The sequence below is a fragment of the Pelophylax lessonae genome, assembly GCF_965119305.1.
Source record: "Pelophylax lessonae genome assembly, chromosome: 1".
NCBI lineage: Eukaryota > Metazoa > Chordata > Amphibia > Anura > Ranidae > Pelophylax > Pelophylax lessonae.
Window position 1 is genome coordinate 690,347,292 of NC_138768.1, and position 14,061 is coordinate 690,361,352.

At 38.8% G+C, this 14,061-nt stretch overlaps 1 protein-coding gene across 1 annotated transcript in view; it reads left to right on the forward strand.

Annotated features, from left to right (window-relative positions):
* Positions 1 to 14,061, forward strand: part of TLL1 (tolloid like 1) — a 234,205-nt gene that overhangs the window by 112,882 nt on the left and 107,262 nt on the right. Inside the window, exons 3-5 of the mRNA XM_082268794.1 lie at positions 1,548 to 1,628; positions 1,760 to 1,912; positions 12,507 to 12,624. Of these exons, the coding sequence (XP_082124920.1) occupies positions 1,548 to 1,628; positions 1,760 to 1,912; positions 12,507 to 12,624 (352 nt within the window). The remainder of the gene's footprint in view (positions 1 to 1,547; positions 1,629 to 1,759; positions 1,913 to 12,506; positions 12,625 to 14,061) is intronic.

Consider the following 14,061-nt stretch of genomic DNA (forward strand, 5'->3'; position numbering starts at 1 on the left):
TCCTTGGTAAACCACCACCAGTTTGCTAAGCCTAAATAAGACTTCACATTTTAGGATTAGAAATTTACTACAATGTGGCTGAAGGAGTTGAGAACCTTCACAAAATATATAGTATAAATACTCCCTTCAATTATCCAATTATGTGAAAAGCTAATTCATGTTTACTTATTTTATCTGGACATGATTGGATAATTGAATTGAGTATTCAGACAATATAATTTTTGAAGATTCGCAGCTTCGTTAGTAATCAGCCTTAATGTGTTTGCCCTCCTCAATTTTTCTTTTTTTTGATGCAATGAACATTTGGAGTAATAACACTCATATAGTTTAACCCTTCTATATAAAGTCAGAAGTACAACGTTTCTGGTTGGAATGTGAAAATAAGGGAAAATGTATGTAAAAACCAAAGCCGGCATTCATTTTGGCATTTAGAGAAACAACCATTTTATACCAACAAGTCTATTTTGCATTCCCAGTTCTATATTTTTAATTTAAATACCTATATTTGGGTTGTCTTTAATTTAATTTTCACGATTCCCAGGTGAGATATACTATATTTGTATAAGATATATTTTACCAGTTTCTTCACAGGTAGATAGTAAAATATGACATTAGTTTGCAAGGCATTGCTAAGTATTGCTACGTGTCATCCCTGGTCACTGCTCTTAATAAAATTACATGGTAGTACTGTGACTGCTGGCATATATATTTTGCTTTTGGAGGGACTGAGAGGTGCAAAAGAGATCCCCAAAATGTAAGAAAACTACTCACAACTTCTGAATTATTTTATGATAACAAACAAAGCTTGTTGTTTTATAGCTGTTGTCCCCTGGCTCTTGGCTAGGTAAATGGATAACAGTGCATTAAATGTACTGGATGTTTATTATGACCCATTTTCTTTAAACAGGGATTTTGATTTATTGCACTTGTACAGTAAACATTTTCCTCTTTTTTTTTTCCCACCCCCTTTGGTCATTAGCCCTTTTCAGCTTGTATCTGAGGCTCTGAGCTATTGATTATAAAGCTACACAGGAGAGCCTCTGAGATCCGATTACAACCCACCAGTGCTTGATAGCTGTGCTGTTCTAGTGTGATTAAAGGATGTGGTTTCTCAGATCCATTTCAAACCCAATAAAGGTTTTGAAAAAAATGTTACTACGCTGCATTTTTGGGTGTTCTTTTTTTAGAAGGTGTAATTGCTTCTAGTTGGGAAAATTTCATTACCAGAAGATGAAAACAGTCAGCGGTATGCAATCTAGATGAAAGCAAAGCATCTGACTGCCAATCAATATGGCACAAAAGATGTGAAGGTCACACAGAGCAGATACGCTTTAGATAATAATTTGGTGATGTCATTGTCATGACTTGTCTGAAGAGGGAAAAAAAGATCTTGGCTTAGACCCTGGAATTCAGATGAAAATGACTTCAGTTGAATGTGCTTTCCAAAGTCAGATGCAAACTTCCTTGTAAATTGGCCACATTGTTGATGATCTTGAACTTGACCTGGCAGGGACAACACTCATGATTTTCTTTATTCCATTTTCAAGGTGGCCTTGAAGAGCATGATCTATCAAAAAAAAGAGGAGCACTCTATCAGCTTATAGAGAGGATAAGAAGATTTGGCTCTGGTATTTCAACTATTTATATAAGCCACTGCAGTGGCATTTTTAAAGCTGCATAAATAGTGCCATGCACTGTCATTTTGTCAGGTACTTGACCTGTGAAAATAGATATAATTGTACTTTTCATTTCAATCTAGGTTATGAACGCACAAATGCAACTAGTGGAAAGGTAGATCTAAAATCCTCAGGGAGAAATGAGAAGAGACGAATTCCCAGAGCTGCTACATCACGGTCTGAAAGAATATGGCCCGGGGGAGTCATACCATATGTTATTGTAGGCAACTTCACTGGTAAGATGCATTCCTCTATTACCACTCAAGAACTACAATACAGTATTCTGTGTGTGTGTAACTAACTAGCTTCTGCAATGAGTGTCACCAATCTGATACTAAGTCCAGCCCATGAGGTCTTAGCTCTTCTGCCACAAAAGAGTATAGAGCTACAGGCCTGAGTTACAGATTATACAACTAATTCTATAGTGGTCAAAGAAACAGTAAGCATTGGGTAAATAATAACCCTGACCCATGCTGTCCCTTGGTGTCGGAGGAGTGGTGCATGTAAGAGGTTTACACTGATAATCGTAATTGTTACTGTTTTATAAATATTAGCTGAAATGTTATTTGAAGCCAGAAAAAATTGGTCACAGAAACAGTTGTCATTGGACTTGTTTTAACTGCCTAGTCTATTTCACTGCCAAGAAATTCTGTTCTTTGCCTTATATAGATAGTCCACTGTTTATGTTTGTATTTCTATGTGTATAAGAAGAGTTGTAAAGTTATTTAGATTAAATAAAAATACAAATGGCCATTACATTTAATCTCAAATCTAAAATTTAGTCATTTTGGTTCAAAGTAAAGAAAAAGAACACCCTCTGGGCAATGCTTCCCAATTTTACACTTTAGTATGAGAAACAATCCTCAAGAAAGCAGTCAGATCAATATCCTGGATCAAAAATATTACCACACAGTCTGTAGTTGTAGCTAAGAATTTGGGAACCACTAGTCATAAAAAAATTATCCAAAACTGCTTTAAATTCTGTTACTACTTTATGTGGTTATATAGCTAAAACACTGTTATCATAAATACCCTCTTTAAAATCTTGTTTCTTCCAGATAACACTGACAGTCCTTGAGATTAATAAAAATCTGCCAAATTACTGACTTTGGATATAATAACACTTTATCTTTGATCATCTTTTCCTAAACTGAACTTGCCTAGTTTTTGTCTCTTATTCTAAGTGAGACTCTTCTTATTCTGTTAATTTGGTTGCTTGTCTTTATACCTTCTCCAAATCTGTTGATGTCCTTTGAACAGTATGCCACACATAATTTTTTGCAAGGGCAGTGCTATACTTTCCCTGCATCTTTAGTTGGCCCTTTTATGCATCCTAGTTTTAACCAATGATTTCATGAAAATGGACAATAAGATCCACAATGATGGACTATTTGGCTTAGAGATCATCACAATTCTTGGTTTGTGTGTGGAGGGGGACATATTGGTACATGAGAGAAAGAAATGGCCAGAATAACTTTATTACAGCTGTAGGAGATACTGTATTTTCTGGCGTATAAGACTACTTTTGAACCTCAAAAAAATTCCCCAAAAATGGGGGGTCGTCTTATATGCCGAGTATAATATCTCCAAGGCAACCTAAGTATAAGTATTACCGGTAGATGTAATCTCTTAAGATGCTGGCTGTGTGGGAATCCTGTACCTGTATACTGTATGTACCGTAGCTCAGGCTACATACAGTGTACCGCGCTGAGCCAATCAGGGAGAGCGATGTATTCTATTATTGAATGCAAAGCCTGCTCGGATTGGTGGAGTAACATCAGCCCGCCTCTCTGACTCTGCCAATCTGAGCAGGCTTTGCATTCAATAATAGAATACATCGCTCACTGTGATTGGCTCAGCGCGGTATAATGTATGTAGCCGAAGCCAAGGTACATACGGTATACCGGTAAAGGATTCCCACACAGCCAACGTCTTGAGATTACATCCACCGGTAATACTTATACTTAGGGTACCTTGGAGATATTATGAGAGATTACATGTATTACAGTACTTGGGGTACCTTGGAGATCTATGAGAAATCTGATGTTTTTCAATGGTGTTGCCTTGCTTCGGAAGGGGGGTAGTCTTATACGGCGAGTAAAGCCCAAAACCTATGTTTTAACTTGAAAATTAGGGGGGTCGTCTTATACACCAGAAAATACGGTACTTTTTATTTGTATGAACAGTTAATTTTATAAAACAGCATTTCAGAGATGCACTCTGTTCCACTTAACTGTTATGTTATAAGTGCACTGTTATATGCACTGATGTAGCTACAGTCTTCATCTAGTATTTCTAGTTTCTGATTATTCTGAGGTGTTTAAATTGTGCTTTTTGTAGCCTTCTTGCTTATCTTTCATTCAGGTTGGTATCATAAAACAAATAATGGAGGTGGGAATGAAAGGCAACATATTCCCCATTTAATATATCAAAAACACAAAGGTAATGAAACTGGGACTTTAAAGGTGCTCAGAAAGAAACCTATGTCCACAACATAATATTATAAAATGATTCCTTTTATCCTATTTGCAAAGCTAAAATATCCCTCTAAAAGCATGTCACGTCTTTGTGATAGCATTTCCACACGAAAAAGAAAGGTAAATCCTAATGGTTAGACACCTTATATTAGATTCTACCCCCTAGATATATCCACAACTAGTCCAGGGATTGTCAACATATAACCGTTTTTATGGAATCAATAACATCAGTAGTGTAGATCCAATAGAACAATTGTACAGATCTCGTGTTGACAGAGAGTGGTGGAAGTATTTCAATATGTTTCACAAAAGCTTCTTCAGGAGACATTCAGACTCTAGTGATAAAAGCAAAGTAAATTCGAATGTTTCACATGTACATATTAAGCTTTTTAACAATACCATCACAAAAAAAAGTCATGCAAATACAATAAGATACAAATAATACACATATTTTATCAATAATTCTGTGGGGGTAGCACCATGCGGTATAGAACAGGGAGGGGACCAAGAACCCAGGATCATATGTGGATAAAAAAGAACAGCTGACAACTGCAAGCCCCAGAAAATGGACCAACAGGCATATCCCTCTACAGTATCTCACAAAAGTGAGTACACCCCTCACATTTTTGTAAATATTTTATTATATCTTTTCATCTGACAACACAGAAGAAATAACACTTTGTTACAATGTAAAGTAGTGAGTGTACAGTTTGTATAACAGTGTAAATTTGCTGTCCCCTCAAAATAACTCCACATACAGCCATTATTGTCTAAACCTCTGGCAACAAAAGTGAGTATACTCCTAAGTGGAAATGTCCAAATTGGGCCCAAAGTGTCAATATTTTGTGTGACTGCCTTTTTTTTTCCATCACCTTTACCCTCAGCTTCTTTAGCAAGGTAGTGGTCGTCTTGGAGGTGTGTTTGGGGTCATTATCATGTTGGAATACTGCCCTGCAGCCCAGTCTCCGAAGGGAGGGGATCATGCTCTGCTTAAGTATGTCACAGTACATGTTGGCATTCATGGTTCCCTCCATGAGCTGTAGCTCCACAGTGCCGGCAGCATTCATGCAGTCCCAGACCATGACACTCCTGCCACCATGCTTGACTATAGGCAAGACACACCTGTCTTTGTACTCCTCACTTGGTTGCTGCCACACATGCTTGACACCATCTGAACCAAATACGTTTATCTTGGTCTCATCAGACCACAGGACATGGTTCCAGTAATCCATGTCCTTAGTCTGCTTGTCTTCAGAAAACTGTTTGTGGGCTTTCTTGTGCATCATCTTTAGAAGAGGCTTTCTTCTGGGACGACAGCAATACAGACCAATTTGAGGTAGTGTGCAGCATAAGGTCTGAGCACTGACAGGCTGAACCCCCATCCTTTCACCCTCTGCAGCAATGCTGGCAGCACTCATGCGTCTATTTCCCAAAGACAACCTCTGGATATGATCCTGAGCGTGCACTCAACTTTGTTGGTACCATGGCAAGGCCTATTCTGAGTGGAACTTGTCCTGTTAAACCACTGTATGGTCTTGGACACCATGCTGCAGCTCAGTTTCAGGGTCTTGGCAATCTTCTTATAGTCTAGGCCATCTTCATGTAGAGCAACAATTCTTTTTTTTTCAGATCCTCAGAGAGTGCTTTGCCATGAGTTGCCATGTTGAACTTCCAGTGACCAGTATGAGACAGTGAGAGCGATAACACCAACTTTAACACACCTTCTCCCCATTCACACCTGAGACCTTGTAACAACTAACGAGTCACATTAAACCGGGGAGGGAAAATGGCTAGTTGGGCCCAATTTGGGCACTTTCACTTAGAGGTGTACTCACTTTTGTTGCCAGTGGTTTACACATTAATGGCTGTGTGTTGAGTTATTTTGAAGGGACAGCAAATTTACTCTGCTATGCAAGCTGTACACTTTCTACTTTACAGTGCAAAAGCACTCGTATATCAGAGAATTTCCCCATAAGAAATATTTTGTTCCACAACCATTTATTCATAAGTCCTTCAGTTTATAGTCCATATAAAAGGAATATAGCAATGGTTGTGTAACCAAAAAATGTCCATCCACAAATGGCAGCCTCCACAAGGGGATTAGAAGCAAAATCCAGCAGGAGCTGCAGAGTATAAAAGAGAGGCTACTCTAAGTGCAGCAATATAGTTACATTTAAAGAGTATAAAAGAGAAGAGAGGTTCCTCTAAGTGTAGCGATACGGTTGCATTTATGAAGGTACAATATTTATCAACTCACATGGTTGCTAAGTATGCAAGCATCTGGGGTAAAACTGTCCACATAGACGATCCTCCACATTTCTTACCGCAGTCAGTCTGCAGTCGTGACTGGGAAGACTACCCTGCAGTAGAGCGATCTGAAAGTGAGGCTTGAATCGCTCGTGGAGCGCAGTGTTAAAGGGATGACATCGATGGTGGTGCAGAGGATGGTCTATGTGGACAGCTTTACCCCGGATGCCTGCATACTTAAATGTGCCTTTTTTAATCATCAACCATGTGAGTTGCTAAATGTTGTACCTTCATTAAATGTAACCATATTGCTACACTTAGAGGCATCTGTCTTCTCTTTTATACTCAGTTGTGACATGACGCTACTTGTATATCAAGACATCACTTGTTTACCAAGTCAAAATTTATGAAAAAAATTTTGCTTGTCTTGCAAAACACTCTCAAACCAAGCTACTCTTAATCCAAGGTTTTACTGTACTGTATATTGGCACTACAGAAAAGCCCTAAAACTAGTGTTCTCATTAAGGCCTGGACATTACATAGCCGGAAATGTGTAGATCCATTTTATTTCTAATTGCAGGAGCTGCTTGTCAATGCCCCCCCCCCCCCATCTCTAACTAAATTCCAGGGCTAAAAATTGAATAGCTGAAGAATCAAAGCTATGATACAGACCATCATGTCTACTCACTGTGGAAGTCATCTTGCCATTCTGAATTGAATAAAGGTGGTCCTGTATTCCTCTTCAGAACAGTATTTTAGTTCTTCCCACACAGAAAGCATTGCAAGAGCAACTCATGATGTATACCACCCCAATCGTTTGAGAATTAATGTCAAAGTGTGTGGTCCAATGCTTTCCATTTGGTAGTTGTATACTCCTGCCAACAATGATCCATTTACAGTAGCTACACCTCTCACATGCAGATGTACCTTGCCTTCTAAATCTGGAGGGTGTCCATTTTGGTATGCAAGATGACTTCATCAATGATCATCAAATGATCCCGAAAAGATCTCGCTCATCTAAAACAAATCTCTGATCTTTGGCTTCTTCTCTTATGGGAAACGTATTGACATACTTCATTCCCCCCCTCCCCCTCACCACCACCCTCACTGCCTGTCAACACAGGATCTGTACAGTTGATCTATTTGGATTTACACTACTGATGTTATTGATTTATTAAATATGAGTATATGTTGACAGTCCGCCGATTTACTGTATGTATACCTGGGGGGAGGCATCTAGCCATTAAGATTTACCTTTCTTTTTCATGTGGAAATGCTATCACAAAAGTACAGCATACTTTAAGAGGGTTATTTTACCTTGGCCCATGGATAAATGGAATGATTTTGAATCTGTTGTGTTTTTATGTTTCTTCCTGAGAGAATGAGCACCTTAAAAGCCCCAGTTTCTTTACCTTTGAGTTTTTCATTCCAGGTGGACTAAACCAAACTCTAAATCAGTATGTGATTAGAATTATTACTTTCTTTATGAATGTTTACATGTATAGATTCCACAATGTCGGTCTTAAAACAAGATATTTTTTTAAACAATATTTTATAGACAAAACCCTACCAGCTAAGCCATTTATATCACATAGTGTAACCATCTAAGTGTATTATCCAGTGATACTCTTTTGAGCTAGTTTTTTATCTCTAAGATATCTATTGTTGGCAATTTGTTAAAGATTTCATACATTTTAGCAGCATATGTAGTTTTAATCACCTCTTTACTTATACTACGCCCACCATATCCTCACAAACCTTTGCTAAATTATCCCAGATTGTAATTGCAACTCTCCAGCATTCACATAATTCTTTCATTTAGCACACCCTACCCTATAAGTGCAGCGTGACTCAAACATAGATTCTGTAGCTTACTAAAATATCACAACTAACTTCTCAGGCACCTATTTAATTAAAAAAGCTACTAATGTTTTTTTCTGGTATAAAAATTGCATGTTTTATGAAATCTTGGTGGTTCTTATTGTATGTTTGTCTACTAATACTAGTAAATACTATTAATAGTAGTAAATACTACTAATAATAGTAAACTAATACTCCTAAATAATTTTGAGAACCCTTTATCTTGACCTAATCTTGCCATTGCTTATATGTACTGTAACCACTGGGTCTTTCTATCAATTTATACCTGTATGTCTGCCAAAATTAAACCAAGTCTCGCAGGTAGAACCCTGTAGACGAGGAGGATGGGGATTTTAATGTGCCAAAAATTAGCAGTTGGATAAAATACAAATTATAAAAATATAAATTTTATTAAAGGCAAGATAGTAAAAACAGCATATGAAAATACAGTATCTAGAAGGTGTATTGCAGCACATTCTACAATGCAATGGATTGACGAGTTTCACCTATACTGTGGGCTTCCTCAGGATCCAGATGTGTAGCAGGCTTTCTCAAAAAGTATATATATACACTTTCAATAGAAACTCCAAACTATAATTCATCGGCCATGCCACAGAACCTATAATGGTATACTCAAAAACATACAAAGCGTATGCGCAGGAAGAAGGAGCTCGCAGGCCCCCAAACAAAAGTACAGTATTTTCCGGCGTATAAGACGACTGGGTGTATAAGACGACCCCCCTAATTTTCATCTACCGGTAATACTTATACTTAGGTTACCTTGGAGATATTATACTCAGCGTATAAAACGACCCCTCATTTTTGGGGGATTTTTTTGAGGTTCAAAAGTAGTCTTATACGCCAGAAAATACAGTAAGTGCAAATAGACCATAGGTGCAAAAAAAAACACAAGGTTCAGAAAACATATAGCTACCAAAAATCACCCATGGTTAAAGCTACAAGTCCAATAGAAGGAGAATGTTCATATCATTATAGAGAGGAATCACACTGTTCAGTGTCCATGCTGACATCAAGCGGGCCGAAAATGACTCATGGGACGCTGAACAATGTGATTCCTCTCTATGATGATATGAATATTCTCCTTCTATTGGACTGAACCTTGTGTTTTCTTCTATTCTATCCTTCTATTTTCTGAACCTTGTGTTTTTTTGCACCTATGGTCTATTTGCACTTACTTTTCTTTGGGGGCGTGTGAGATCCTTCTTCCTGCAGATACGCTTTGTATATTTTTGAGTATACCATTATAGCTTCTGTGGCATGGCGGATAAATTATAGTTTGATGTTTCTATTGAAGGTGTATATATACTTTTTGAGAAAGCCTGCTACACATCTGGATCCTGAGGAAGTCTACAGTATGGGTGAAATGCATCAATCTATCACATTGTAGGATGTGCTGCAATACACCTTCTAGATACTGTATTTTCATATGCTGTTTTTACTATCTTGCCTTTAATAAAATTTATATTTTTATAATTTACAGTGGGTACGGAAAGTATTCAGACCCCCTTACATTTTTCACTCTTTGTTATATTGCAGCCATTTGCTAAAATCATTTAGGTTCATTCTTCTTCCTCATGAATGTACACATAGCACCCCATACTGACAGAAAAACACAGAATTGTTGACATTGTTGCAGATTTATTAAAAAAGAAAAACTGAAATATCACATGGTCCTAAGTATTCAGACCTTTGCTCAGTATTTAGTAGAAGCCCCCTTTTGATCTAATACAGCCAGGAGTCTTTTTGGGAAAGATGCAACAAGTCTTTTACACCTGGATTTGGGGATCCTCTGCCATCCCTCCTTGCAGATCCTCTCCAGTTCTGTCAGGTTGGATGGTAAACGTTGGTGGACAGCCATTTTTAGGTTTATCCAGAGATGCTCAATTGGGTTTAAGTCAGGGCTCTGGCTGGGCCATTCAAGAACAGTCACGGAGTTGTTGTGAAGCCACTCCTTCGTTATTTTGGCTGTGTGCTTAGGGTCATTGTCTTGTTGGAAGGTAAACCTTCGGCCCAGTCTGAGGTCCAGAGCACTCTGGAGAAGGTTTTTGTCCAGGATATCCCTGTACTTGGCCGCATTCATCTTTCCCTCGATTGCAACCAGTCGTCCTGTCCCTGCAGCTGAAAAACACCCCCACAGCATGATGCTGCCACCACCATGCTTCACTGCTGGGACTGTATTGGACAGGTGATGAGCAGTGCCTGGTTTTCTCCACACATACCGCTTAGAATTAAGGCCAAAAAGTTCTATTTTGGTCTCATCAGACCAGAGAATCTTATTTCTCACCATCTTGGAGTCCTTCAGGTGTTTTTTAGCAAACTCTATGCGGGCTTTCATGTGTCTTACACTGAGGAGAGGCTTCCGTCGGGCCACTCTGCCATAAAGCCCCGACTGGTGGAGGGCTGCAGTGATGGTTGACTTTCTACAACTTTCTCCCATCTCCTGACTGCATCTCTGGAGCTCAGCCACAGTGATCTTTGGGTTCTTCTTTACCTCTCTCACCAAGGCTCTTCTCCCCCGATAGCTCAGTTTGGCCGGACAGCCAGCTCTAGGAAGGGTTCTGGTCGTCCCAAACGTCTTCCATTTGAGGATTATGGAGGCCACTGGGCTCTTAGGAACCTTAAGTGCAGCAGAAATCTTTTTGTAACCTTGGCCAGATCTGTGCCTTGCCACAATTCTGTCTCTGAGCTCTTCAGGCAGTTCCTTTGACCTCATGATTCTCATTTGCTCTGACATGCATTGTGATCTGGAAGGTCTTATATAGACAGGTGTGTGGCTCTCCTAATCAAGTCCAATCAGTATAATCAAACACAGCTGGACTCAAATGAAGGTGTAGAACCATCTCAAGGATGATCAGAAGAAATGGAAAGCACCTGAGTTAAATATATGAGTGTCACAGCAAAGGGTCTGAATACTTAGGACCATGTGATATTTCAGTTTTTCTTTTTTAATAAATCTGCAACAATGTCAACAATTCTGTGTTTTTCTGTCAGTATGGGGTGCTATGTGTACATTCATGAGGAAGAAGAATGAACCTAAATGATTTTAGCAAATGGCTGCAATATAACAAAGAGTGAAAAATGTAAGGGGGTCTGAATACTTTCCGTACCCACTGTATATTTTATCCAACTGCCATTTTTGGGCACATTAAAATACCCGTCCTTCTCGTCTGCAGGTTTCTACCTGCGAAACTTGGTTTACTTTTGGCATTTAATTCACAGGGGATGGTGCTGGTACTTTTCTTGGATAGATAATTACTCTCCACCCAATTTCCATACCTATATATCTGATCTTTAAATTGCAAAAACAAAACTTGGACCTGTTTGGCTACTGTTGAACTACCACCCCTGAACTTATATCTCCACTTTTAGCCAAACAAGCATAACTATTAGGGTGGGGTTTTTGACCCCTTCTTTTTCTTATAACTGTGATGCAGTACTCTGGAGCTTGAGCACTATTTCTCCACACCTTTTCACTGTTCTTAGCTGGTGCCTGTTCATTAATTAGGTACCTTTTAAACTGTTAATTTTGCTAACTTAGATATAGGACAGTGGCTTGCAGATAACCAACCCAGGCACAGCTACTGCAGCAGTTTTCACTGTCACATGTGTATGACAGGACTGCATGCATTGCAAAAGAAGTACATTGGACAAGTGCCTCTTAATCTACAGTATGAACAAATCTAGTCTAACCTAACACTGACACAGTTTTAACTGCACACACACTCATGATATATGTAATAAAATGTGCAACTTGACCTTTACCTATATCTAAATGTTGCCCTCTATCAGCATTGGTTTTATTATTTAGCAATTTTAGCATTTTGACTTCCCCTTGACTTCCACAAACTGTAAATGTTAACTCTGTATTCATACATTAAAATTATTTTGTGGTTCTTTTAAAAAAAAAAAAAAACAGTTCCAGGCATATGATTTTGGACATCTTTGCCTGTGGCCACATGGAAGATTAAAAGGAAATCTATTCTGGTCTCATTAATCCTAGACTGATTTCAGCCTCTTTACACACGTGGTGAACATTAAACTGCATGGTAATCCACACTGATGATGATAACAATGCAGTGACATAATTCTAAGCACTAAACAGACACGTGAAAAAAAAAAAAAAAAACAGGAAAAAAAAAGTAAATGATAAAAAATATATTTTTTATGCAACAGCCCAACATATTTAAAATTGTTGCATTTTCTTTCCCTTGTGCATTTCCTCTAGGCAGCCAGAGGGCTATGTTCAAGCAGGCCATGAGACACTGGGAGAAACATACCTGTGTGACATTTATAGAGCGCACTGATGAGGAGAGTTACATTGTGTTTACATATAGGCCTTGTGGGTAAGTATTTCTGTTTTACTATCTTGTCAATTTTTTTTTGCGGTTAACAGTGGTAAGAAGTAGTTTAAGTTTAGTTGGTGCATTTGGGCTTTGCTACAGTGCCGTACGAAAGTATTTTGCCCCCTTGAACTTTTCGACCTTTTGACACATTTCAGGCGTCAAACATAAAGATATAAAACTGTAATTTTTTGTGAAGAATCAACAACAAGTGGGACACAATCATGAAGTGGAATGAAATTTATTGGATATTTCAAACTTTGTTAACAAATAAAAAACTGAAAAATTGGGCGTGCAAAATTATTCAGCCCCTTTACTTTCAGTGCAGCCAACTCTCTCCAGAAGTTCAGTGAGGATCTCTGAATGATCCAATGTTGACCTAAATGACTAATGATGATAAATAGAATCCACCTGTGTGTAATCAAGTCTCCTTATAAATGCACCTGCACTGTGATAGTCTCAGAGGTCCGTTTAAAGCGCAGAGAGCATCATGAAGAACAAGGAACACACCAGGCAGGTCCGAGATACTGTTGTGAAGAAGTTTAAAGCTGGATTTGGATACAAAAAGATTTCCCAAGCTTTAAACATCCCAAGGAGCACTGTGCAAGTGATAATATTGAAATGGAAGGAGTATCAGACCACTGCAAATCTATGAAGACCTGGCCGTCCCTCTAAAATTTCAGCTCATACATGGAGAAGACTGATCAGAGATGCAGCCAAGAGGCCCATGATCACTCTGGATGAACTGCAGAGATCTACAGCTGAGGTGGGAGACTCTGTCCATAGGACAACAATCAGTTGTATACTTCAAAAATCTGGCCTTTATGGAAGAGTGGCAAGAAGAAAGGTATTTCTTAAAGATATCCATAAAAAGTGTTGTTTAAAGTTTGCCCCAAGCCACCTGGGAGACACACCAAACATGTGGAAGAAGGTGCTCTGGTCAGATGAAACCAAAATTGAACTTTTGGGCAACAATGCAAAACTTTACGTTTGGCATAAAAGCAACACAGCTCATCACCCTGAACACACCATCCCCACTGTCAAACATGGTGGCGGCAGCATCATGGTTTGGGCCTGCTTTTCTTCAGCAGGGACAGGGAAGATGGTTAAAATTGATGGGAAGATGGATGGAGCCAAATACAGGACCATTCTAGAAGAAAACCTGATGGAGTCTGCAAAAGACCTGAGACTGGGACGGAGATTTGTCTTCCAACAAGACAATGATCCAAAACATAAAGCAAAATCTACAATGGAATGGTTCACAAATAAACATATCCAGGTGTTAGAATGGCCAAGTCAAAGTCCAGACCTGAATCCAATCGAGAATCTGTGGAAAGAACTGAAAACTGCTGTTCACAAACGCTCTCCATCCAAGCTTACTGAGCTTGAGCTGTTTTGCAAGGAAGAATGGGCAAACATTTCAGTCTCTTGATGTGCAAA